The following is a 25848-nucleotide window of genomic DNA, read 5'->3' on the forward strand; positions in this document are numbered from 1 at the left end:
ACGTGTATTTTCAGCGCCAGTTAGATGATTCATAGAACACTGCCTTGTCTCGTCCCGCGTGCATGTGTGGTAGGACCGTACGAGCCATGTGGGCTTGCCTGCTAGGATGATGGTCGGGTGCAGCTATCTTGCACATGAAGACGGAGCCTCAATTAGATCGCTGTTGCTAAAGCCGCAATTCTCAATTATGTTTGGCTTATCCTTTATTTCTATAGTTGCAATTCACTACATATTTTCTTTTTTCATGCAACTATGTTACATCACCAAATTATGTTTGTGATTATAATTTATAATTTATACACTAATCTATCCATGCAATCATGTCACCTCAACAATCATGCGTGTCAATTTGTTTCACTAATTTTTTTTATGAGCATAGACATGACGCTTGGAGCAAATATACATAGGTCATGCTACACATTTCTATTATGTAATAGGCATCTCATTGACTTCAGTCCAATAGTTTTCTGTTTTTATACAACATTTTATCATGAGCGAAGCATTTTGGCCGATTTTTTTGATAAAAAAATTCGATTTTTTCAGTTTTAAAATGATCTAAAAATATATAGAAGTAAACAAAGTTGTTATGTGTATGTGTGTAAAATTTCAGGATGAAATACCTTGAAATGTGATCTGTACAAAAAAGACAAATTCATAGCCTGGGAGGAGGAATATTATCATGTGTTAAAAAGCCCGTTTTTTTCACAGCCCTCATTTCAACGTATTTCGTTCTAAAAATTTTACACAATTGTGCATTATACCTTCATGTATATCTATATTTTTTCAGAATTTTCCAAAATGTAAAAATATGAATTTTGAATTATTCAGAAACCGGCCTTCATGGAGCTCGGCCTCCGAAAGGGATTTTTGACTTTATCACATGCTTCATACACTTTATTATTTTCAAAATATAAACAGGGAGCAATCTTACATTTGTTTTTGCAATTATTTTAGTTTTATAAAGGTCCCGGAACAACGTGCAGTGCATTATCTTAGTGTAAGATACTGCCTTCATTCCACAATATAGTGCGTCCATATTTCTCGAGATCTAAATTTGACCATACATTTAATCAACGAGATTGATCTAAGTTTGACCATACATTTAACCAACGAAACCGATTGAATTATCTCAGAAAATGCGGGCGCACTACATTGTAAAAGAAAGGGAGTATGAAGCAGTCGTACCCGGACGGCGACCTGTCATGATGCACACGAGAGATACTCTTACTCTTTTTATTTAGGGAAGAGAGAGACTTTGACTTGATCTAGACTTGGTGACCGATCGTGCTTGATCTCGGTGGACGATTAAGGATAATACCGTGTCATGCTACGTGGATTACTTTATGTTAGACTACACGTTGCATATCAGCTTGGAGCTACTCTTCAGAAGCCATGTGCACTGCCGCCTATGCATGTGCCATGCAGCACCGACCCACCTCATCATATAGCACCGGCCTAATCCACTACGTGAAAGCAGGATCAGTAGTTAGGATTAGTTAGCGTGTGCGTAGGTGTGTATCTCTCTTCCTCCCTCTATACTCCTATATTATGTACTGTCCCGATTGGGAGGAATACAATCTGTGTTTGAGCTCAACTCTATATTCCAACATGATATCAGTTTGATCCAATCTACGTTTCCGCCATGGCCACCGAGGTCGCCGCCGCCGCCGCCGCGGTCTCCTCTCCGGCTACCTCCTCCCCTCTCTCTCCTCCCGCTACCTCTCCCCTGCCAAACCCATCTCTGAGTGTCACTACCGCGCCTCTCCCTCTCCAGACGGCGCCGCCACCCGCCTTCTACACGACGCCCGCGTACATGCATGCCATGCGTGTCGAGAACGCTCACATCAATCTCCCCGTCCGCCTCGCCATGAACGACGGCAATTACACTGTCTGGCGGGGGATGTCGCCTCTTGGATCGCGCCAGACTTCGCCGACCACGCCGGTGACGCGTGCTGGAACATCGTCAACAAGGCGGTGAAGCGGTGGTTCCTCGGCGCGATGGTGACGGAGCTCGCCGCCTTCATGCTCGACCGGGAGGCCACCGCCGCCCAGACCTGGGCCTCCGTCGAGGCTCTCTTCGTCAACAACTGTCGGGCGCGGCGTTTCCAGCTCCAGACGGAGCTCTCCGAAACTCGTCAAGGGGACTCCTCCATCTCCATTTTATGCGCTCGCCTCAAGTCCATCTCCGACGCGCTGCGCGACGCCGGCAAGACTCTGGATGATGACGAGTTGGTCATCCAACTCCTCCGCGGCGTCAACAAAGATCGGCATCAGACCACCGCCAAGATTATAGAGAAGTCCTCAACTCCCGTTCCTTTTGACGTCGCCGTCGGCATGCTTCTGCACGATGAGATCGGCAACAACTTCGCCGGCTCCACCCATCACAGCGCCCTCGCTGTCCAGCAGCGGGGCCCGTCGCCCGCGCCCTCGGGTGTGGCCTCCGGCGGTCAGGCTCGGCCGCCCGCCCCCGGTCTCGGCGGCGGCAAACCGTCTTCTCCATCACCCAACCAGGGGCACAACAGACGCCGTCGCTACACCAACAACGGCGGATATCAAGGCGCCGCCACTTCACCCCCGCCATGGACGAGGCAGGTCTATGCCTACCCCATGGCCCTGCCTCCTCCACCCCGCTCGGCGCCGGGCATCCTCGGCGCACGGCCACCACAGGCCCATGCCGCCTTCGGCAGCCCCCCGCGGCAGCAGCCGTACTCGTTCTACCCGGGGCTTTCGATGCAGCTGCACCAGCCGTCGCCCTTCATGCATCAGCCGGCCGCCTTCCACCAGCAGCCGTTCTTGCCGGCGCCTCCCCAACAGCAACAATACCACCCTCCAGCGGCGTCCAGCTCCGATGCTCATGGCGTTGATCACGCGGCGCTGATGGGCGCCCTGCACAACCTCTCGCTGCAGTCGCCTAGTGGCGGCTGGGTTGCGGACTCCGGCGCCTCCACTCACCTCGTGACCGATCCCGGTAAGTTGTCCTCCGTCGCCCCTGTATCTCATTATCCCCCGGTTTTTGTTGGCAACGGTAGTCCCATGCGTATTCGCCATGTCAGTTCTGCTTATCTTCCTAACCCTAACCGGCCTCTCTATCTAAATAATGTTCTGGTTGCTCCCGATCTAGTCAAAGATCTTCTATCTGTACGTCGCTTAACCACTGACAACAATTGTTCCGTGGAATTTGACCCGTATGGCCTTTCTGTGAAGGACTTTGCAACCAAGGCGGAACTTCTTCGGTGCAACAGTGAAGGCGAGTTGTACGACGTCCTCCCTCCAGCCGCACCCGCTGCTCTCGCCATCACCGTCTCATGCCTCGTCGACCTCTGGCACCGGCTTTTGGGTCATCCCGGCGATGCTACTTTCCGTTCCAATAAATCTTTAGAACATTGTAATAAACCTGTAGTGGCTGGGCGCTTATGTCATGCTTGTCAAACCAGAAAACATGTTCGTCTACTATTTACCTCTTCGACTAGTCACACTACTCTGCTTTTGATCTCTTACATTGTGATCTTTGGACAACACCTTTGTCTAGTGTTTTCGGAGCCAAGTACTATCTCTTGATAATTGATGATTTTACATGTTATCGATGGACTTTTCCTCTCAAACAAAAATCTGATGTAACTGCCATTTTTCGTCACTTTCATGCCTATGTTCGCACGCATTTTGGTCGGACCATCCGGACCCTCCAGTGCGACAACGGACATGAGTTTGATAGTGCTCAAAACAGGGATTTCCTCCTTCCCTTCGGTACGGTGATGCGTTTTTCCTGCCCATACACTTCTTCTCAGAATGGAAAAGTTGAACGTGCCATTCGTTCGACTAACGACGTCGTGCGCACCCTCTTGCTCCAAGCATCCATGCCGCCACACTATTGGGCAGACGCTCTTGCCACTGCCACCTTGCTCCTCAACCTCCGCCCTACTAAAACCCTCTCCCTCGCCACACCACACGAAACACTCCACCAGCCCCCCCCCCCCCCCCCACTTACTCCCACCTCCGCGTCTTCGGATGCCTATGCTATCCTAACACGGAGGCCACTGCGTCGAATAAGCTTGCTGCTCGCTCTTTTCCTTGCGTCTTCATTGGTTATCCCGCGGATCACAAAGGTTACCGATCCCTAGACCTCTCAACCCAACGCGTCTACACCTCGTGCCACGTCATCTTTGACGAATTCGTCTTCCCTTTCTCTCGCACTCCGGAGGCCACCTCAGCGCTTGATATTTCGCATCCGTCCATAGCCACCGACCCCATCTTCATGCCTGCTTTCCCGCTCACCAGCCCAGCCGTGTTCGCACCCCCGGTCGGAACCCACACTACCCCAGCAGCCGCTTCGGCAGACCACATTTCTGCCCTACGGGCTGTTTCGCCTGGGAGCCCCGTTCCCATAGCAGACGTTCAGCCGGAACGAAACGCTTGCACATTAGTCGTTTCGCCTGGCCAGCCCGCCTCCATCACCCCGCTGTTAGACTACACGTTGCATACCAGCTTGGAGCTACTCTTCAGGAGCCATGTGCGCTGCCGCCTATGCATGCGCCATGCAGCACCGACCCACCTCACCATGCAGCACCGGCCTAATCCACTACGTGAAAGCAGGATCGGTAGTTAGGATTAGTTAGCGTGTGCGTAGGTGTGTATCTCTCTTCCTCCCTCTGTACTCCTATATTATGTACTGCCCCGATTGGGAGGAATACAACCTGTGTTTGAGCTCAACTCTATATTCCAACACCTTATTTACTCACAAATGTTGCTACACCCGGTGAAGACGACCATGCACAATTACACTTTACATGAACAGTTGAATTACTAATTGGAGTTGAAGATTGTTCATGTGTTAGAAAAATTATAGAAGTAAACAAGGATGTTATGTGTATGTGTGTAAAATTTTAGGATGAAATACCTTGAAATACGATCTATACAAAAAAATAAAAATTCATGGCCTGAGAGGAGAAATACTATCATGTGTTAAAAAGCCATAGATTTTTTTCACAACCCAAATTTCAACGTATTTTGCTCTCAAAATTTATGTGCATTATACCTTCATGTATATCTATATTTTTTCAGAATTTTTGAAATGTTAAAATATGAATTTTGAATTTTTCAAAAACTAGCATCCATGGAGCTCGGCCTCCTAAAGGGATTTTTGATTTTATCACATGCTTCATACACTTTATTATTTCGAAAATATAAACTGGGAGCGATCTTACATTTATTTTTGCAATTGTTTTTTATAAAGGTTCCAGCAACAATGCGCGGTGCATCATCTAGTGTAAGATATGAAGCAGTCACACCCGCAAAAAAAAAAGATATGAAACAGTCACAACTGGACCGCGACTTGCCATCATGCACGAGAGATACTCTTACTCTTTTTTTTAGGGAAGAGAGAGACGTCGACTTGATCTAGACTTGGTGACCGGTCGTGCTTGATCTCGGTGGATGATTAAGGATAATACAGTGTCATGCTACGTGCATTACTTTATTCACTCACAAATGTTGCTACACCCAGTGAAGACGACCATGCACAGTTACAATTTACATGAACGGCTGAATTACTGATTGGAGTTGAAGGTTGTTCATGCATGCATGTAAAATATGGGCGACTGTGCACTTATGGTTAGAAGACGAACAAATAGTAGGGCCAACAAATGTAAATGATGAAAATCAATCCTATGCCATGTTTACTTAGTAAGGAAACAGAGTTCCTGGTCAAGATGTTTGTACCACACGTGACTGCTCACTACTACGTGACCATAGATATCGAAAGAGATGGCCATTACCCCAAGGGGACATGGTCCCATAAATTATTCAAGACATGGAGAGAGATGTCCCACCAAACCGACAAAGCAAATAGGCTATGCTAATCAACTAACCTTCCCTCCAATCAAATACAACCCTATCACCTACATTAATAAACACACCACAATTAGTTATTTAAGCTCACATTTGAACTTTATAAATAGCCTATCACCAAAGCTTCATTGTTGAATAGCACCAGCACCCTATCACCCAAGCTTCATTGTTGAATAGCACCAGCACCCTATCACCCAAGCTTCATTTTTGAATATATTGTATGCATGTATATTGTGTCTTGGCCCACCTCCTAATTTTTTTGTATAGTTGAGGTTTTGACCCCATCCTGTACACCATATATACGTGCCCAGTGCACCGGTCAATGCAATTGAGTTGCACTGCCTATTCCTAGTCTTCGACATGGTATCTATCGCAAGTCGATCCTAACCCAAGCCGCTGCCGCCGCTCCCTCCACCCGCCGCCGTTGCCGCTGCCGGTTCCCTCCGGTTGCCGCCGCCTTCCCCAGACGAAACCGCCGCTGGCTCCTCCTTAACTACCGCTCCCTCCTCTCCCGCTTCCGCAACCGCCTCCCCACCTCCCCACCCTACCCGCGCCACCGCCCCAACCCACGCCGCCTAACCCTAGCCGCACCGCCGCCCCCAAGCCCTCCAAGCCGCACCATCCACCCTAACCGCCGCCATGAGTTCCTCCGCCTCCACCGTCTCCAACCCTTTTGCCGGTCCGTATGTCACCCTCGTTCGCGATCTGAACATCCACGAGCGTGTTCCGGTGGTCCTTGATCAATCCACCACCTCCTACTCTGCTTGGAAGCGGTATTTCTCCTTGGTGTTTCGTGAGTACCTGCTCCACAGCCACGTCGATGGGACCATGGACTCTAGCCTCATGATCCACGACGAGGAGTGGATGATCCTCGACGCCACCATCATCCGTTGGTTCTACCTCATCATCTCCAAGAACCTCTTTCACACGATGGTGGATGATGACGACGACGCCTACGCCGTCTGGATCAAGCTCAACGGCCTCTTCACCGACAACAAACGACAGCACAAGGTCCTCCTCCGCGGCGAGTTTTACGGGTGCCAGCAGCTTGACTCGTCCATCGACGATTTTTGCATGCACCTCAAAAAGCTTGCTGATGAGCTCCGCGATCTCGGCGAGACGGTTGGCGATGAGCTCCTCATGAGCACCCTCACCGTCGGTCTCAACGAGGACTTTGGGAACACCGCTTGCCTCCAACCTCACCATCATCCCGAAGCCCACCTTTGCCAAGGTGGTGGCGTATCTCAAATTGGAGGAGCGACGGATGCAGATGGCTTGGACTCGGGCGACCCACACCGCCCTTGTCGCTGGCACCCGCGGGGACTCGTCGTCGCCTCTGCCGTGTCCTGCACCGGCCCTCCTGCCCCCGCCGACCTTTTCCCGGGCGCCGGCCACCTCCTTCCCGCCACCCCCGCCGACTGTTAACGGGGGTCGTCATGGTGGCCGCCGTGGTGGCTGCAAGCAGCAGCAGGGCGCCGGGTGATGGGGTCATGTACCTAGGGTAGGGTCATGAACCTGGTCTAAGTGCCTTGCCCAAGGACACCCTTAGAAGAGGTCGCCTTCCAGTCGACCAATGAGGGACTCACTCGACTGACTTGAAGGACTCGACCATGAAGACTCACTCGACCACCAGGAGGTCAAGAGGCACTCTGCACTGCAACGGCCTGTAATTAAGTAGGCTTTATGATAGTAAAGACACTTTATGTGGGGCGTTACCACTAACGCCCCAGACTTAACTCACCTTAAACCCTCTCCTACGTGGGCTGGCTGGGGTCCTGGCGCACTCTATATAAGCCACCCCCCTCCACAGGTAGAGGGGTTCGGCACCTTGTAACTCATATACTCATAATCCACTCGACCGCCTCCGGGCTCCGAGACGTAGGGCTATTACTTCTTCCGAGAAGGGCCTGAACTCGTACATCCCTTGTGTTTACAACCTCTCCATAGCTAGGACCTTGCCTCTCCATACCTACCCCCCACTCTACTGTCAGGCTTAGAACCACGACAGTTGGCGCCCACCGTGGGGCAGGTGTTTTAGCGATTTTGTGGAGAAGTTGCGATTCTTCCGAGTACTTTCATCATGGTGTCTGCTGGAGTTTTGGTCGAGGGTCGAGAGATCCGTCTCGGCACTCTCACCTTCATCGCCGACGACTCCGCCTGGCTCCAGGAGGCTCCACTCGACGTTGATGCGCTCCCCGTCCGCGGTGCGACGCATTTTCGCGCATGTGTCCGCGGCGTTCTGCTGCGGCAACCGTCGACCCCGTATCGGACGACTCCTCCATCGTCCACCCTCCCGGTCTCCCGCCAGCGCAAGCGCTCGGGCCGGTCGAGGCTTCAGCGATGGGTGAGGCACGCGGTGGCTCGCCAATCGGCCACCACCCAAGTTGCGGCAATCGAGCCCGACGAATCTCTCTACGGCTTGTTCGATCTGTCGACTGGCTCCGTAGAGACTGCATCCGAGTGCGGTAGCAGTGATCCAGCGGCGGAAATCTTGATGGTCGACGGGCCCCGCAGTCCCCCTGGCTTCGCCCGTGATGGTGGAGCAGGTGACGGAGGCGACCCCGCACGAGGCCACGAAGAGTACCAGCCCGAGCCACTCGACTCTCTGCAAAGAGAGGAACTTCGCCGCAGGAACGTGGATGCCCTGCGTACTCCCATCGCAGGAGAAACCCCCGAGGCTCGTGCCTTGGAGGAGGCACGTCTGGCCAATTTGGCCGAGCGCACTCGACTGGAGAATCTTCAGCGAGCACTCGACGAGCGCGCGCGGCAACGAGTTCCCGACACCAGTCGACGTCAACTCTTCCCGCCGACTCAGGTATATCGAACCCCAATCCAGAATTTAGCAGCTGCGACCCGTATAGCAGAGTCCATCCAGCCTTCGCAGTCGGAAGCTGGCAGAGGTTTGCTGCAGATCAGGGATCTGCTCCGGGCAGCAGGAGATCAGAATTCAGCCGTGTCTCAGTCGCGCAACAGAATTCACAGTCGATCCGTCACTGCGAATACGGTTCAGTCGGCTCACAGCCCCAGATCGCCTCCGCGGCGTGAAGGGCGCGAGAATCGGCGAGATCAATATGGCGACCGACTCGACCGAGATGATAGGCGTCGAGTGCCCAATTCCCCTCCGAGGGGTGGGTCTTACGCTCCTCGACAGCAAGATGACAGGCGTCAGTACAGTACAGGGCGAAGGGTTCCAGTCGACCCCAGAGAACCAGGCTTCGACGCGCGATCCATTATCGTGCAAGGTTTGGTCGACCGGAACAGAGCCCATCGAGGCGGACTCGACAGAGATGCACCCACAAGCAGTCGAGTGCATGTTTCTGGTCCTGAATGTTTCAGCAGAGCTATCAGAGCCGCAGTTATCCCTCCCAATTTCAGGTTGGCAACAGGAGTCAGCAAGTTCACTGGTGAGTCTAAGCCTGAAACTTGGCTTGAAGACTACCGAGTGGCAGTTCAGATTGGTGGTGGGAACGACGAGGTGGCCATGAAGCATTTGCCCCTCATGCTGGAAGGTTCTGCCAGGGCATGGTTGACTCAATTACCTCCTAGCAGCATTTACACTTGGGAAGATCTGTCCCGAGTGTTCATCAGAACGTTTGAAGGAACTTGCAAGCGACCAGCTGGATTGACAGAGTTGCAAGTCTGCGTGCAGAAGGCTAATGAGACTCTCAGAGAGTATATTCAGAGGTGGATCACTTTGCACCACACTGTGGAGAATGTGTCCGATCATCAGGCAGTCTGCGCCTTCAAAGATGGCGTCAAGAACAGAGAACTGAGTTTGAAGTTTGGTCGAACCGGTGACATGACCTTGAGTCGGATGATGGAGATTGCTACCAAGTACGCCAACGGCGAAGAAGAAGACCGACTCCGAAGCGGCAAGCACAAGCCGAGTCAGTCGGAAAAAGGAAACACCAGTCGGAAACAGAAGCGGAAGGCTGAACCGGCAGCTCCTGGAGAGGCTCTGGCCGTGACTCAGGGAAAGTTTAAGGGGAAACCAAAAGGATCCTGGAACCCCAAGAAGGTAAAGGATAAAGAAGGGAACGACGTAATGGATATGCCATGTCACATCCACACGAAGAAAGACGAAGAGGGGAATATCATCTACCCAAAGCACACCACTCGCCAATGTCGACTCCTGATCCAGCAGTTTCAGGGAAAACAGTCTAAGGACAAGGAGAAGGAGTCGGACAAGGCCGAAGACAAGGAGGACAGTGAGGAAGGATATCCGCATATCAACTCCACTCTGATGATCTTTGCAGATGTGGAAAGCAGGAGTCGACTGAAAGTCATTAACCGAGAGGTGAACATGGTTGCCCCAGCAAAAGCAAATTATCTGAAATGGTCTCAAATACCCATCACATTCGACCAATCTGATCACCCGACTCATATTGCCACCCCTGGGAGGCAAGCTTTGGTGGTCGATCCAGTTGTCGAAGGCACTCGACTGACAAAAGTGCTGATGGACGGTGGAAGCGGGCTGAATTTGTTGTATGCAGACACACTGAAAGGAATGGGCATTCCGATGTCCCGACTGAGCACTAGTAACATGAGCTTTCATGGAGTTATACCAGGGAAGAAAGCCGAGTCACTCGGCCAAATAGCTTTGGACGTGGTGTTTGGTGATTCGAAACATTTTCGCAAAGAAAAGTTGACGTTTGAGGTCGTGGATTTTCAGAGTGCATATCATGCCATTTTGGGGAGACCAGCTTACGCACGGTTCATGGCTCGACCATGTTACGTGTACCTCAAATTGAAGATGCCCGGCCCCAAAGGAGTGATCACTGTCACCGGTGATCGGAAAAAGGCAGAAGAGTGCTTTCAGAAGGGCTCAAAGATTGCCGATTCCCAGGTGACAGCGGTCGAGTTCGAAGAATACAAGCAAAATGCAGATCCGAGTGACTTGCTGCGATCAAAGAAACCCGCCACAGAGTCTGCATTCCAGTCGTCCGGTGAGACGAAGCCTGTTCACATTCACCCGACCGACCCCGATGCAGCTCCGACCCGCATCTCCACAACACTCGACCCAAAATAGGAAGAAGCGCTCATCCAGTTCCTCCGTGAGAACTGGGACATTTTTGCATGGAAGCCCGCTGACATGCCAGGTGTTCCCAGGGGACTGGCTGAGCATCGCCTAAGAGTCGACTCATCTGCAAAACCAGTCAAAGAGCATCTTCGGCGGTCCGCCGTCCAGAAGAGAAAAGCCATTGGTGAAGAAGTGGCTCGACTGTTGGCGGCAGGATTTATCCGAGAGATATACCACTCCGAGTGGCTCGCTAATGTCGTCATGGTTCCTAAGAAGGACAAGTCGCTCCGAATGTGCATTGATTTCAAGCACATCAACCGGGCCTGCCCGAAAGATCATTTTCCTCTCCCTCGCATAGATCAAATTGTTGACTCGACCGCGGGATGCGAGAGGCTATCTTTTTTAGATGCCTACTCCGGGTACCACCAGATCCGTCTGTACGGACCCGACGAGGTAAAAACAGCTTTCATCACTCCATTCGGGTGCTTCTGCTATATCACCATGCCATTCGGCCTCAAGAATGCCGGAGCCACATTTATGCGAATGATTCAGAAGTGTCTACTCACTCAAATCAGTCGGAATGTGGAAGCATATATGGATGATATCGTTGTCAAGTCACGAAAAGGTTCCGACCTGCTCGCTGATCTCGCCGAAACATTTGCCAACCTCAGAAGATATGATATCAAGCTCAATCCATCAAAGTGCACATTTGGAGTTCCTGGTGGCAAGTTACTCGGTTTTCTCGTTTCCGAACGGGGAATCGACGCTAACCCAGAGAAGATTGGCACTATTCTCCGAATGAAACGCCCTGTGCGAGTGCACGATGTCCAGAAGCTTACTGGATGCTTGGCCGCATTAAGTCGATTCATCTCACGACTCGGTGAAAAGGCATTGCCTCTTTACCGACTGATGAAGAAGACAGACAAGTTCGAGTGGACTCCAGAAGCTGATGCAGCGTTTGCCGAGCTAAAAGCTCTGCTCTCCACCCAGCCGGTGCTTGCTGCTCCAATCAGCAAAGAGCCTCTGTTGCTCTATATCGCAGCCACAGGACAAGTCGTCAGTACTGTGCTTACGGTCGAGCGGGAAGAAGAAGGAAAAGCTCTCAAAGTTCAGCGCCCAGTGTATTATTTGTCTGAAGTCTTGACTCCATCCAAGCAGAGATATCCTCATTATCAGAAGCTTGTGTATGGAATATACATGACCACAAAGAAGGTTGCTCATTATTTTTCTGATCATTCCATCACAGTCGTCAGCGACGCTCCACTATCAGAGATTTTGCACAACAGAGATGCAACTGGTCGAGTGGCCAAATGGGCGATTGAACTTCTTCCCCTTGATATCAAGTTTGAGGCAAAGAAAGCCATTAAGTCCCAGGCAATAGCAGATTTCCTCGCCGAGTGGATTGAACAACAGCAGCCGACTGAAGTTCACTCGGAGCATTGGACCATGTTCTTTGATGGCTCTAAGATGTTGAATGGTTCCGGTGCTGGGGTTGTCCTGGTTTCCCCCAGAGGAGATAAGCTCAGATATGTGCTCCAGATTCACTTTGATTCCTCCAACAATGAGGCAGAATATGAGGCCCTCTTATATGGGTTGCGCATGGCCATTTCACTCGGCGTCCGTCGCCTGATGGTCTATGGCGACTCGGATTTAGTGGTCAACCAGGTGATGAAAGAGTGGGACGTGAGAAGCCCAGCCATGACTGGATACTGCAGTGCAGTGAGGAAGCTGGAAAAGAAGTTCGAGGGGTTGGAGCTCCATCATATACCCCGACTGAAAAATCAAGCAGCTGATGATCTAGCAAAGATAGGTTCCAAGAGAGAAGCCATTCCGAGTGGTGTGTTCTTGGAGCATATACACACTCCGTCAGTCAAAGAAGATCCTTTCACCGAAGAAACTCCACAGCCCAAGAGTGCCACAGATCCGACTGAGGTTGAAGTCCCAGCGGTGGTCGACTTGATCATGGAGGTCTTGGTGGTCATTCCCGACTGGACAGTTCCATATGTCGCGTATATCCTGAGAAAAGAGCTTCCGGAGGATGAGGAAGAGGCTCGACAGATCGTCCGTCGATCTAAGGCCTTTACCGTAATCAAAGGACAATTATACAGAGAAAGCGCGACTGGAGTTGGTCAGAAGTGCATAACACCAGAAGAAGGTCGACTCATCCTCAATGATATCCACTCGGGGACCTGTGGTCATCATGCGTCCTCTCGGACCATTGTGGCCAAAGCATACCGAGCCGGATTTTACTGGCCAAAGGCGAATGAGATGGCAAAAGAGATAGTGGATAAGTGCGAGGGATGTCAGTTCTACTCGAATATGTCGCACAAGCCTGCGTCAGCTCTGAAGACCATCCCACTCGTCTGGCCTTTCGCAGTATGGGGACTGGACATGGTCGGTCCTTTGAGAACAGGACGAAGCGGCTTCACGCATGTACTGGTGGCAGTCGACAAGTTCACCAAGTGGATCGAGGCTAAACCAATCAAGAACCTTGACACCGGTACTGCTGTTAGCTTCATCAGGGAACTAATATTCAGATATGGAGTCCCGCACAGCATCATTACGGATAATGGGTCGAACTTTGACTCGGAGGAATTCAGAGATTTCTGCAACTCCCAAGGCACACGGGTCGACTACGCTTCAGTCGCCCATCCGCAGTCGAATGGACAAGCAGAGCGAGCTAATGGACTGATTCTTAAGGGATTGAAGCCCCGACTGATGCGTGATCTCAAACACGCGGCTGGAGCTTGGGTCGACGAACTTCCCTCAGTGCTTTGGGGGCTGCGGACCACACCTAATCGGTCGACCGGAAGAACTCCATTCTTCTTGGTCTACGGAGCTGAAGCAGTCTTGCCGAGTGATCTTCTCCACAATGCTCCTCGAGTTGAAATCTATAACGAAGCAGAGGCTGAACAAGCGCGGCAGGACGCAGTCGACCTTTTAGAGGAAGAAAGGGAGATGGCTCTGATCCGTTCGACCATCTACCAACAAGATTTGCGTCATTTCCACGCCAGAAATGTGAGAGGTCGAGCCTTCTAGGAAGGAGATTTGGTTCTCCGAGTGGATCAGCACAAACCACACAAGCTTGCTCCTTCTTGGGAAGGTCCCTTCATCGTCACCAAGGTTCTTCACAACGGGGCGTATCGTCTTTACAACGTCGAGCATAATATCGACGAGCCCCGAGCTTGGAATGCGGAGCTACTCCGCCCATTTTATACTTAAGTTTTATCACTCGGATGAGTTGCAATAAAGTGCTTCTGTAGTTCATGGACCTCAAAATAATAGTGTCATAGTTCCTCCATAATTTCTGTCACTTTTTATTTTTGTCCAATAAAATTCCCCCTCAGTGGGTGACTTAGCCACGAATCCGTTTCGCCTGAGTTTGTAAAAATCCTACCGAGTGGTGAGCCAGACTCCCACTCGGAGGCTTAGCCGCGAATCCGTTTCGCCTAAGTTTGTAAAAATCCTACCGAGTGGCGAGCCAGACTCCCACTCGGAGGCTTAGCTGCGAATCCGTTTCGCCTAAGTTATCAAAATCCTACCGGGTGGTAAGCCAGACTTCCACTCGGGGGCTTAGCTGCAGTCCAAGGACTCGCCTAAGTTTGTCAAAATCCTACCGAGTGAAGAGCAAACCTCTCACTCGGGGGCTTAGCTGCCGTCCAAGGACTCGCCTAAGTTTGTCAAAATCCTTCCGAGTGGAGAGCAACCCTCTCACTCGGGGACTTAGCTGCAGTCCAAGGACTCGCCTAAGTTTTAAAAATCCTACCGAGTGAAGAGCAAACCTCTCACTCGGGGGCTTAGCTACAGCCCTATGCTCGCCTAAGTAGTTAAAAATCCTACCGAGTGGAGAGCAACCCTCTCACTCGGAGGCTTAGCTGCAGTCCAAGCACTCGCCTAAGTTTTAAAAATCCTACCGAGTGGAGAGCAACCCTCTCACTCGGAGGCTTAGCTGCAGCCCTGTGCTCGCCTAAGTAGTTAAAAATCCTACCGAGTGAAGAGTAAACCTCCCACTCGGAGGCTTAGCTGCAGCCCGGTGCTTGCCTAAGTTACAGAAATCCTACCGAGTGGTAAGCCGGGCTTCCACTCGGAGGCTTAGCCGCAGTCCAGTACTCGCCTAAGTGGACTAAAGAATAAGTCGATTGCAGTAAGGGCGCCTTGCTTTGAACCTGCAAAAGACATTTCGAGCCAAAGGCAATCATATTCAAGCACCAAATTCAAGTTTGAATCGATGTCTAAAGGAACCGAAAGTGCTCAGGTGTTAAGCCTGTTAAGGTTTATCGGTTACAATTCCACTCGGCATACCGAGGCAAATTTAAAGCGTCGAGCCAGAAGAAGTTTTTTACCCCTCCTGTGGAGGGCTGGAAGGTGCAACGAATTCATCAAGGTCAATTCCGTCGGCGATCCGAGTGGCAGCTGCAAGGAAAGTTTCCATAAAGGACCTGAAGTCGTGCTTCTTGGTATTGGCCACCCGAAGGGCCGCCAGCTTCTCTTCTCGCGCATCTTTACAGTGGACTCGGGCCAGACATAGAGCAACATCTGCACCACACCGAGCCGAGGACTTCTTCCATTCCTGCACTCGACCAGGGATCAAGTTCAAGCGGGCCATCAGCGACTCAAGGTCATTCTGAAGTGTCTCCTCAGGCCAGAGCGTCGAGTCGATGCGAGATGTGGCGGCCTTCAGCCTTGCGAGATAGTCCACGACGGCTGCAACACGAGACTCCAGTCGGAAAACATCCATGGCAACTTCGTCGTTCACCGGAGAATTGAAAGGGTCGAGGTTTGGCTCCAGCCGGCTAGTTTCTTCTTCAAAGTTTTGACAAAATTCTGCAAGGATGATCACTAAGTCAAGGGGATGGTCGAATGGAAAAATCACGACTGGAAATGTTTGCCGAGCATAGAGGTTTACCTTCAAGCATAAGAAACAGCTTCTTGGCAAGACCACTCAGGAAGGCCTCCAGGTCATTTTTCTTCCCAGTCAACTTACTGACTTGGTCGGTCAGGGCAGCTTTATCAGTTTTCAGTCGACTGACCTCCTTGTTGGCGATCCCAAGAGCAGCTTTCAGATTGGTATTGTCTTGTTCAAGCTTGGTGACTGAAGCTAACTTCTCGTCAGCAAGCTTGATCTTCTCAGCTAGTTCGAGGTCTTTCTTCTGTTGGGCCTCCCTTACCTTACCTGCACGTTACAACAAGATCAGATTTTGAATCAAGCAAGGGGAAAAACAGTCGTCGGGATCTCACCAAACATACCTTCGGTCTCCTCCTTTGCCTTCGTCAGCTTCTCCTGAACCAGCTTCAAGCTCAGCTCGAGTTGAGTGTGCTTGTTTTCCAGCTCAGAGTAGCGAGCCACAAGATCACAGGAGTTCTGCGAAGAACCAATCGACTAAATGTCAAATATAATTCACTTCCGAGTGAAAAAGGAAAAAACACACGTTTCTAAGACTACAGCCGAATACAAGCATTCGACCATAGTCTCGGGGACTACACCCAGTGGGTGCACTCAGCGTGCCCCCACTAATCCTGTTGAAGATAAAGTCAACCAGTCGACCTCAAAAAAAAAGAGAGATGTATTCTTTAAGACTGTGATCAACTACAAGCAGTCGACCACAGTCTCGGGGACCACAGTCTCGTCAATGGATCTGCGAAGGACACCGTGTGTCGAGTGGTATTCTCTTCCTCCGCAATCAGAATCTCAGGCGCCGTCACATCCTGGGGCACCTTACTGGCGGACGCTTTCCTACTCCTCCTGCGCTTCAGTGGTTCTTCATCCTCATCATCATCAGGGAGATTGATAACAGTATTGGGTGGAGCTACGGAGAAGAATCAGGATCAGAGATCGCGAGTCAGTCGACTAAGAACGGCATTAAGAATACAATACCTGGGTTCAAAGTTGCTGCGTCCTCCATCTCGTGGTCATCAGCCCGGGCTGAGGTTTCAGAAGTAGCAGCACTGCAACTCCAAAGGATCAGTCGACTAACTTCAGCGTCGACCAGAGACAAAGTTCACACAAAATAAGAAGACTTAAGCAGCACGATTACCCTGATATGGTGGGGATGGACACCTTCATCTTCGGTAGGAGCTTGATCGGCTTCGACGAGGCCGCCCTGGGCTGCTTCGGCGCCTTTTCAGTCGGCACCGGAGAGGTGGTCCGAGGGCGCTTGGTCGACTGAGCGGCGGTCGCAACCCCCTTACCACGTTCAGTCGAAGGGTCGTGGACAAGCTTCGACCGCCTTTCCGAGCGCGGTGGTACGACCTCCTCCTCCTCTTCCTCCTCGTCTTCAACGTCATCTTCATCACCGTCATCATCATCATCGTCATCATCATCCTCTGCAACGTCCGAGTCCCATTCCTCCTCGTCCTGGCTCTCGCCCCCACTCGCCTCACCCTCCTCAGTCAGAGCTTGTGCCCCATTGGGCATCGAGTACAGCTCGGTGAGAGCCTAGCAGATATCAAGACAAGGATCAGTCGACCAGTCGGCAGGGTAAACAGAAATGAATGCGACAAGAACGCAGTGGAGAGCAGAGCAAGTGTACCTTGTTTGGATCGCTGTTGTGGTCGAGTGGAGGAATCCTTCTGGCTCCGCGTGGGTTATCCTTGTTTCCGGTAACGGCTACCATCCATCTTTCCAGAGTGACATCGTCGACTACTTCTGGATGGACTCGAGTCTCGTCTTCAGTCCCACAGTACAACCACATGCAGTGGCTCCGGAACTGAAGGGGCTGGATGCGACGCCTGAGGAAGACCTCCAGCAGGTCCATGCCCGTCACTCCCTCCCGAACCAACTGCACCACGCGCTCCATCAACATCTTCACGTCAGCTTTCTCCTCTGGAATCAACTTCAGAGAGGAGGGCTTGTTCACTCGGTCCATGGTAAACTGTGGGAGTCCACTCGACTGCCCCGGCGTCGACTGGTCCTGGCAGTAGAACCAGGTCGACTGCCAGCCTCTGACTGACTCGGGAAAAGTCATGGGCGGGAAGGTGCTCTTATTCCTCACCTGGATCCCCAGACCCCCCACACATTTGGACGACTCGGGTTCTCTCATCACCTGGGCTCGCCTTCTTCACGGTCTGAGAGCGACACGTGAATATATGCTTGAACAAACCCCAGTGCGGTCGACAGCCCAGGAAACCCTCACACATGGACACGAACGCGGCAAGATAGGCAATAGAGTTTGGGGTAAAGTGGTGGAGCTGCGCTCCAAAGAAATTCAAGAAGCCATGGAAGAAAATACTCGGCGGCAAGGAAAATCCACGATCAACATGAGTGGCCAAGAGCACACACTCACCCTCTTCTGGCTGGGGCTGCCACTCCTTCCCCAGAAGCCTCGCAGCTCCATGAGGGATCAAGCCCTCATTGGCCATGTCGAGGAGGTCTTTTTCTGTGATGGTCGACTGGATCCAGTCTCCTTGGACCCAGCCCTTCGGCAGGCGGGATCTGGACGAGGACCCGCCGCGGCTGGTAGATCTCCCCTTTGCCTTCTCCGACGCCGACGCCTTCTTCGCACGCTCTAGCGCCGTCATCTTCTCCTTGGCCATGGTTGCTGGCGAGATGCGCGAAGGGAAGTTGTGCGGGGGCGAGGACGAGCGCGCTGGACGGGGACGAAGGGAGCAGAGAGAGAGAGAATGCTGAGGCACAGTATAGAAATCCTCGCCGGGCGCATTTATAAGGTGCCTTCCGAGTGGATGACAGGTGGGCCCGGTCGATCTAATCATATCCAGGAACAGTTATACAGACGGGATATGTGGCGAAGAAAACGGCACGGAGATCGAGGCGTCTATGTCCCGTCCCATCCGAACGCCGCGGTCCGCTCCGCTTCGCGCGCGTCCCCAAATTTCGCGTCCCGCGGAATCCGCGAACGGCAGGTCGGTCTGTCAGACGCGGGGTTCCCGCGATCCGTCGCTCGGAGATCGTCGAAGCCCGAAAGACCACTCGACGAAAGAAGAGAATGGATCGAGTCGACTGAAGACAAGTTGCTCACTATCGACGAAGAGATTCTTTGATCCAGAACAACGCACGACCAGTGAGCAAAGGTTAATCGGAAACAACATCAACTCCTTCCTCACTCGAAGCCTCAATCCATTCGGGGGCTAATGATGGGGTCATGTACCTAGGGTAGGGTCATGAACCTGGTCTAAGTGCCTTGCCCAAGGACACCCTTAGAAGAGGTCGCCTTCCAGTCGACCAACGAGGGACTCACTCGACTGACTTGAAGGACTCGACCATGAAGACTCACTCGACCACCAGGAGGTCAAGAGGCACTCTGCATTGCAACGGCCTGTAATTAAGTAGGCTTTATGATAGTAAAGACACTTTATGTGGGGCGTTACCAGTAACGCCCCAAACTTAACTCACCTTAAACCCTCTCCTACGTGGGCTGGCTGGGGTCCTGGCGCACTCTATATAAGCCACCCCCCTCCACAGGTAGAAGGGTTCGGCATCTTGTAACTCACATACTCATAATCCACTCGACCGCCTCCGGGTTCCGAGACGTAGGGCTATTACTTCTTCTGAGAAGGGCCTGAACTCGTACATCCCTTGTGTTTACAACCTCTCCATAGCTAGGACCTTGCCTCTCCATACCTACCCCCCACTCTACTGTCAAGCTTAGAACCACGACACCGGGGCCCAGGGAGGAGTAGCCCGCCCCCAGCAGCAGTATCAGCCGGCCTCGTGGTACGCCGGCCAGAACCCGTGGACCAGCGTTGTGCACGCCCACTCCATACCGGTTCCCTGCGCGCCTGCTCCGGGTATCCTCGGCGCACGGCCTCCCTCCCATCAGGCGTTTAACGCCGCGCCGCAGCCTTACGCCGCGCCGTACGGGTCCTCTCCTACGAACAACGGCCGCAGCCAGGAGGGCTGCTGCCGCTGCCCCTGACGGCCCCGCCCCAGCAGCCTGCCTTGCCACCGACGTTGTGGGACCCGGCTCTCTTGGTGGACCTGCACTCTTCTCCTTCTCCGTCCAGCTACACCGGTGGAGGCGACTGGTATATGGACACTGGAGCTACCGCGCATATGGCTGCTCATCCAGGTAACCTCCAAACCTCCTATCCCGTCCACACTTCTACTCGCATCACCGTTGGTGACGGTTCCTCCCTTCCCATTACTCACATAGGACATGCATCTTTTCCTTCCACATCTACTCCATTGTCATTATCTAACATCTTAGTTTCTCCTAATCTTATTAAAATCTTGTCTCTGTTCGTTCTTTTACACGTGAAAATCCTGTTACCGTTAAGTTTGACGAGTGTGGTCTTGCTGTTAAGGAAACTCGTACCCGGATGGTACTCCACCGATGTGACAGCCCGGACGAGCTCTACCAGGTCCACTCCACCGCCACCGCCACCTCCACCGCCCCTGTTGCCCTCGCCACCGGTGTGGATCTCTTGGATGCTCGCTTGGGTCATCCCAACCCCGCCAACCTTCGTCATATACTTCGGAGTTTTTCTTTCACGTGTAATAAGATCGATGATCACTCTTGTCATGCATGTCGCCTCGGCAAACATGCTCGTCTTCCTTTTAGGGCATCATCTCATGTTGCATCGTACCCATTTGAGTTAATTCATAGTGATGTTTGGACCTCTCCAATTGCGAGTAATACGGGCTACCTTTATTATCTTGTTATTCTTGATGATTTTTCGCACTATGTGTGGACCTTCCTGTTGCAGCGTAAGTCCGATGTTATCTCCACTCTCGCCGCATTCTACTCCTATGTTTTTACGTAGTTTGGTCGTCCCATCCTTGCGTTTCAGACAGATAACGGGAAGGAGTTCGACAACTTAGCCGTTCGCACTCTCCTCACCACACATGGCATGACTTTTCATCTCACATGCCCGTACACTTCGCAACAAAACGGTCGCGCTGAGCGCGTCCTTTGCACTCTTAATGACTGCGTTCGGACGCTTCTCTTTCATGCCATTGTGCCTCCGTGATTTTGGCCTGACGCTCTCGCCACCGCATCACTCCTCATTAACATCTGCCCGTGCCGTACTCGCGGGAACTTTGCACCTCATCATCTTCTCTTCGGTGCACCACCCTCTTATGATGAGCTTTGCATTTTCGGCTGTCTCTCCTATCCTAGCATCGCCGCCACTGCGCCTCATAAGCTTGCACCCCGCTCCGTCGCTCGCATCTCTCTCGGCTACCAACCTAACAATAAAGGCTACCACTGTTATGACCCTGTCTCACATCATGTATTCACCTCCCGTCACGTTTACTTTGATGAGAAGGTGTTTCCCTTTCAGCAGCAGGTACCTCTCGTTGCCCCGTTGCCACCGGCCACCGGTGGCCCTTCGGCAACCACGTCAGGTGGACGCCCCCGCTCGGCTCTTGGACCGCCTTCGGGCTTCGGCGGTCCTCGTGCCGTGGGATAGGATGCGCCTCCCATCACCGCTGGCTTTGCCGCCGGTGCCCTCCCTGGCTGCCTCGGGCGCGGCCCCTTCGCCGAACGCCTCATCGATGTCCTCGTCGGCTACCTCGTTGGCGCCATCGCCAGCGGCCTCGCCGGTAGCCTCGCCGGCCTCGGCTGCCCCCTCGGGTTCTGTCCTGGAGTTGCTGTCTCGCCCCTTCACTCGGGCCCGAGCCGGCATTCACCGCCCGAGCCTGGGGTACTCCAGCAACGAGTATCTCTTTGCTGCCTCCACCACCAAGCCGTCCCTGATTCCTGCATCTGCTAGAGCAGCCCTACGTGATCCTCACTGGCTTGCTGCGATGTAGGAAGAGTTCGACGCTCTTAAGCGGAACTATACCTGGACACTGCACTACAAAAAAATACACTTCCGTGATGATATGTGTTTGTCACGGTAGGTCATGTTTTTTGTCATGCATGTACATCCATGACAATTTTATGACAGAATCAAGATAGTCATACCTGTGCTATCATAGAAGTGTTCTATGACATTACCAAAATTATCATCACAGAAGTGTCCACTTCCATGACAATAAATCACGCGTCATAGAAGTGCTTTCGTCAAGGGTGATTGACACGTGACATCCACCATAACGGGTCGCCGTTAAGCTATCGGGTTTCGGTTTGGATCCGATAACCCGTTAACAGTCCGGACCAATCAGGATTTTCCATGTGTAAAGTCATCATTGGCTGGGGAAACATGTGTCTACTCCTCGGTGGGCCAGATGTCATCCGTCCAATGAAGGAGGCATGCCTATGATACATCGACATGTGGCAGGGCCCAATAGAGGCCCATGTAGGTTAAAAAGGCCGGCCAGTCAAAGGAATGTAGTACTTACTCAGGTACTAGTGGGCCAGCCCAATAACAGCCTGTTTAAACATGGCCCATTTACGGCCCGAAGCCAGATCTGGCCCGTTAATTGTTCGCCAAATATTTGGGCCCAATTACGGCCAGGTGACTTTTGGCCTGTTAGAGGCCTGATGTAGACATGGGCCGATTTCAGCCCGATGTGTCTTTCATCCTGGGAATGGCCCGTGCTGCCCATGGGTCATATATGGTCCGACGCGACATTCGGCCCACTAACGGCCCATGATAAAGGTGGCAACAGTTCAGCCCAACGTGACTTTGGGCCTGTTGAAGGCCTATTGTATAATTCGGCCCCTTGATGCCTGTACTAAGCTTTCGGCCTCTTAAAGGCCCATGATATCAGTGGGCCAACTAAGGCCCGAGATATGTTTCGGCCTGGTAACGGCCCGTTATATAACTGGGCCAAAAAAGGCTTGGTCTACATTTCAGCCTGCTGAAGGCCCGTTGACGACTAGTGAAAATTGAGGCCCAACATGTTTTTCGGCCTGCTAAAGGCCCATGATTTCTTCTGGGCCGTAACAGGCCAGCAAAATATTCAGTCTGTTAATGGCCCAAAGCTACATGGGCCCAACTAAGCACTGGGTCCACTAAAGGCCCAACTAAAATTTGGGCCGAATGTACACCGGAGTAAGTTGTGGGCCTGGCGCAAAGTGTGAAGGCCCCAATGGCCTTTTGGGGCCAAGAAAGTTGCAGGCTGGCCCAATTGTGGCCTGCTAAAAACCAGGCCCGTTAGAGACGAATGTTTCGGCCCGGTCGACTACATCAGATTTTTTTCAGATAGAGAATGATGGCAGTAACTAGTAGGAATTAAGAACAAACCTACTCTATACAATAAATACATTACAAGATAGTAACTTAGAATAAACCTACACTATACAATAAAGGATTTATGGTATATTACATCCACTGGGCATCGAAGCTCGCCACCAGTGATCATAAAGTGCAACAAAGAAGCAGATTACAAAAACTGGGCACCATTGTAGCGTAACAAAATAATACTGAACTGAGACCACTTCCAAGACAGTTCAAGAAAGGTTAGCCTTGCACGGGAACTGCTGCGCAAGCTGTTGAGCAAGGCTGTGAGACCGGCCTAGCATGTCGGTCATAGCTTCCAGGTGTAGCTGTTTAGCAATGAGGTTCTCATTGGTTTTCTCCGCAATCTTTCTTAGAGATAGGACTTCAAGTCGAAGTTGAGTTGCAGAATGCCTTTCCGCTAGAACTTGGGACTGAAGAAGTCTGTCGGCATTCTGGGAACGGGGGTCCCCAGACTTGCCTGCCTGCGGCCTGCGGCGTGGCTCGAGTGGGGGCCCAGCGCGGCCCATCTTCATCAGCTCAAACTCAAGACCCTTGCGAGGGGCCAAGCCTCGTGGGGGGGGGATGACCGGGAGCTTCTTCAGAGGCAGCCTCATCAGGAAGGCTCACGAGGAGGCGGAGAGATCAAGGCAGGGGTACCTCGCGAGGAGCCCATGATGCAAGCCATGACAATCGAGACCAGGCGGGCGCCAGGCAGGCGCCGGCCTGCGCAGTGTCCTTGTTTCCCCTTTGGTGCAAAGGGGGCAAGCGCAGGCCAAGGCATCGGGTAAAGGTTACCATTCCGGTGCAACGAGACCAAGACCAATAGAGCGGCAGGACGGAGGTCACAGTGGAGCCCAAGACCGCGTCATCACCAGTGCTTTTGGCAGCCGAAGACCACCTTTGGTCAGGATAACTTGTACTAGATGTTCCCCTTCAAAATGGTCAATTGTTGGCACCCTTCCCTCTCATTATTTGGGGAGAGGCCCATGGCCTCTATAAATAGAGCTAGCCACCACAGAGTAGAGGCAGACATCTAGAGATCTGGTAGAGCCCTAGGAGAGAGAGAGAGGCGACTGGACTCACCCAAACAGTTCATCGCACCAGCTCAAGAACACCTCTCACGAGGTTGTTCTTCCCTTGTATTGTTCATCATCAGCCCCTGAGGCAATGCACCACACCAAACACTAGAGTAGGGTATTACACCACAACGGTGGCCCGAACCAGTATAAACCTCGTGTCCCTTGTGTTGTTCATTGTTTCCAGCTTAGATCTCGCAAGGAGATTGGACATAGATCGGTAGGGGAGAGATCTCCGCATGCACCCTAGTATTCGAACCTCAAGGGTCTGCCGGAACCTGAAATTCGACATTTGGCGCGCCAGGTAGGGGTGCACCGGAGTCCTCCCTCCTGACGACCCGCTCTCCCCCAACATCGCATTCCGCCCTCATGGCAGACAACGCGCCTCCCGCTCCATCAACGGATGCTGGCACTGGGACCAGGGGGCTCCGAACCTTGGCCCCCACCTTGCGACAGGGGCAGTGGCCGCGTAAGTTCAAGCCCGAGATGCCGCTGCGCTACAACGGCGCGACGGACCCGATGATTTTCCTGCTGGCGTACGAGGAGGCCGTCATCAGAGCCGGGGGCGATGACCGGGTGATGGCCAACTGGTTACTGGTTACCCACAGCCCTCACCGGCGTCCCGCGCGTGTGGCTCCTCCACCTGCCGACGGCTTCTGTCACCTCCTGGGAGGAGCTGCATTACCTCTTCCTCGCCCGTTTTGCCGCACCAGCGCCGGCCGTCGTCGTAGCTCTCCTGGGTGGCTCCCAGGCACCACACTCGAGCCATCACGTCAAGCCATTCACCCGCCAGATCAGCACCGCCTCCAAGCGCCGAGAAGCCCCCCCGGGCTGGGTGGCGCCGGAGGCCGATCTGACATTCGACTCGGAGGATCATCCCTTCAACCCCATCAGTTCAAGCGCGCTCCCGATGTTGTGCAGCCCCACCATCTGCCAAGTGGCCGTCACCAGGACCCTCATTAACGGTGGCGCCGGCCTCAACATGCTCTCGGTGGAGGCCTTCAGCCTCCTCCACGTGCCACTAGAGCGGCTCCAACCCAGCAGGCCTTTCTCGGGCGTCGGAGCCGGTTCCACCGCCTCCTCGGGACAGATCCGCCTCCTAGTGACCTTCGGCACCTACGACAACTTCCGCACGGAGCTGATCGACTTCGACATCGCCCCCATCGGCCTCCCCTACAATGCCATGCTCGGCTATCCGGCCTTGGCTCGGTTCATGGCAGCAACTCACCCGGCGTACAACCTCATGAAGATGCCTGGGAGCAGCGGCGTCCTCACCGTGTCAGGACACACAAGGGATGTGCTGCAGGTGCTCCAGCTTGTTTTCAAGGCGGCCGCGGTGGCGCAACCCACCAACACCGACGCCCTTGAGCCCAAGGGGGCTGCACCAGCTAAAAAGAAGCAGCTATTCAGCCAAGACAGGCAGAAACCAAGCAGGTACCAGTCGACGAGGACGGGTCAACTGATGCCACCTTCACCATAGGGGCCAACCTCGAGCCCGAGCAGGAGAAGGCCCTGGTGAGGTTCCTGCGTGCGAACAAGAAGGTGTTCGCGTGGGAACCTGATCAGTTAGAAGGGGTCCCAAGGGATGTGATTGAGCACCACCTCAACGTTTGCCCCAATGTGCGCCCCGTGAAGCAGAAGGCAAGGCGGCAGTCCACTGAGAAACAGGCTTTCATCGTTCAAGAGACCCGGAAGCTAGAGGCGGCAGGAGTTATCCGCGAGGTCCGCTACCCTGATTGGCTGGCTAATCCGGTCGTTGTGCCAAAAAGGGAGGAAAGGAGCGCATGTGTGTTGACTTCACCAACCTCAACAAGGCCTGCCCGCAGGATCCATTGCCGCTCC

General features: G+C 52.7%; 1 protein-coding gene across 1 annotated transcript; it reads left to right on the top strand.

Moving 5' to 3' along the window:
- Positions 1-1542: 1542 nt before the first annotated feature.
- Positions 1543-3533, top strand: LOC123106666 (DAZ-associated protein 1). The gene is made up of 2 exons (XM_044528761.1): positions 1543-2968; positions 3205-3533. Exons 1-2 carry the CDS (start codon positions 1999-2001, stop codon positions 3243-3245), a joined length of 1011 nt encoding a protein of 336 aa, XP_044384696.1. The 5' UTR covers positions 1543-1998; the 3' UTR covers positions 3246-3533.
- Positions 3534-25848: the final 22315 nt, after the last annotated feature.

This window comes from Triticum aestivum, chromosome 5A, assembly GCF_018294505.1.
Source record: "Triticum aestivum cultivar Chinese Spring chromosome 5A, IWGSC CS RefSeq v2.1, whole genome shotgun sequence".
Lineage (NCBI taxonomy): Eukaryota > Viridiplantae > Streptophyta > Magnoliopsida > Poales > Poaceae > Triticum > Triticum aestivum.

What these genes read in the sequence shown, in the direction of transcription:
- LOC123106666 (XM_044528761.1), top strand. Translation starts at nt 1,999, where the DNA reads ATGGTGACGGAGCTCGCCGCCTTCATGCTCGACCGGGAGGCCACCGCC. An exon ending in TCACCTCGTGACCGATCCCG is followed by an intron (nt 2,969 to 3,204) that starts GTAAGTTGTCCT and finishes CTTTCTGTGAAG; the next exon opens with GACTTTGCAACCAAGGCGGA.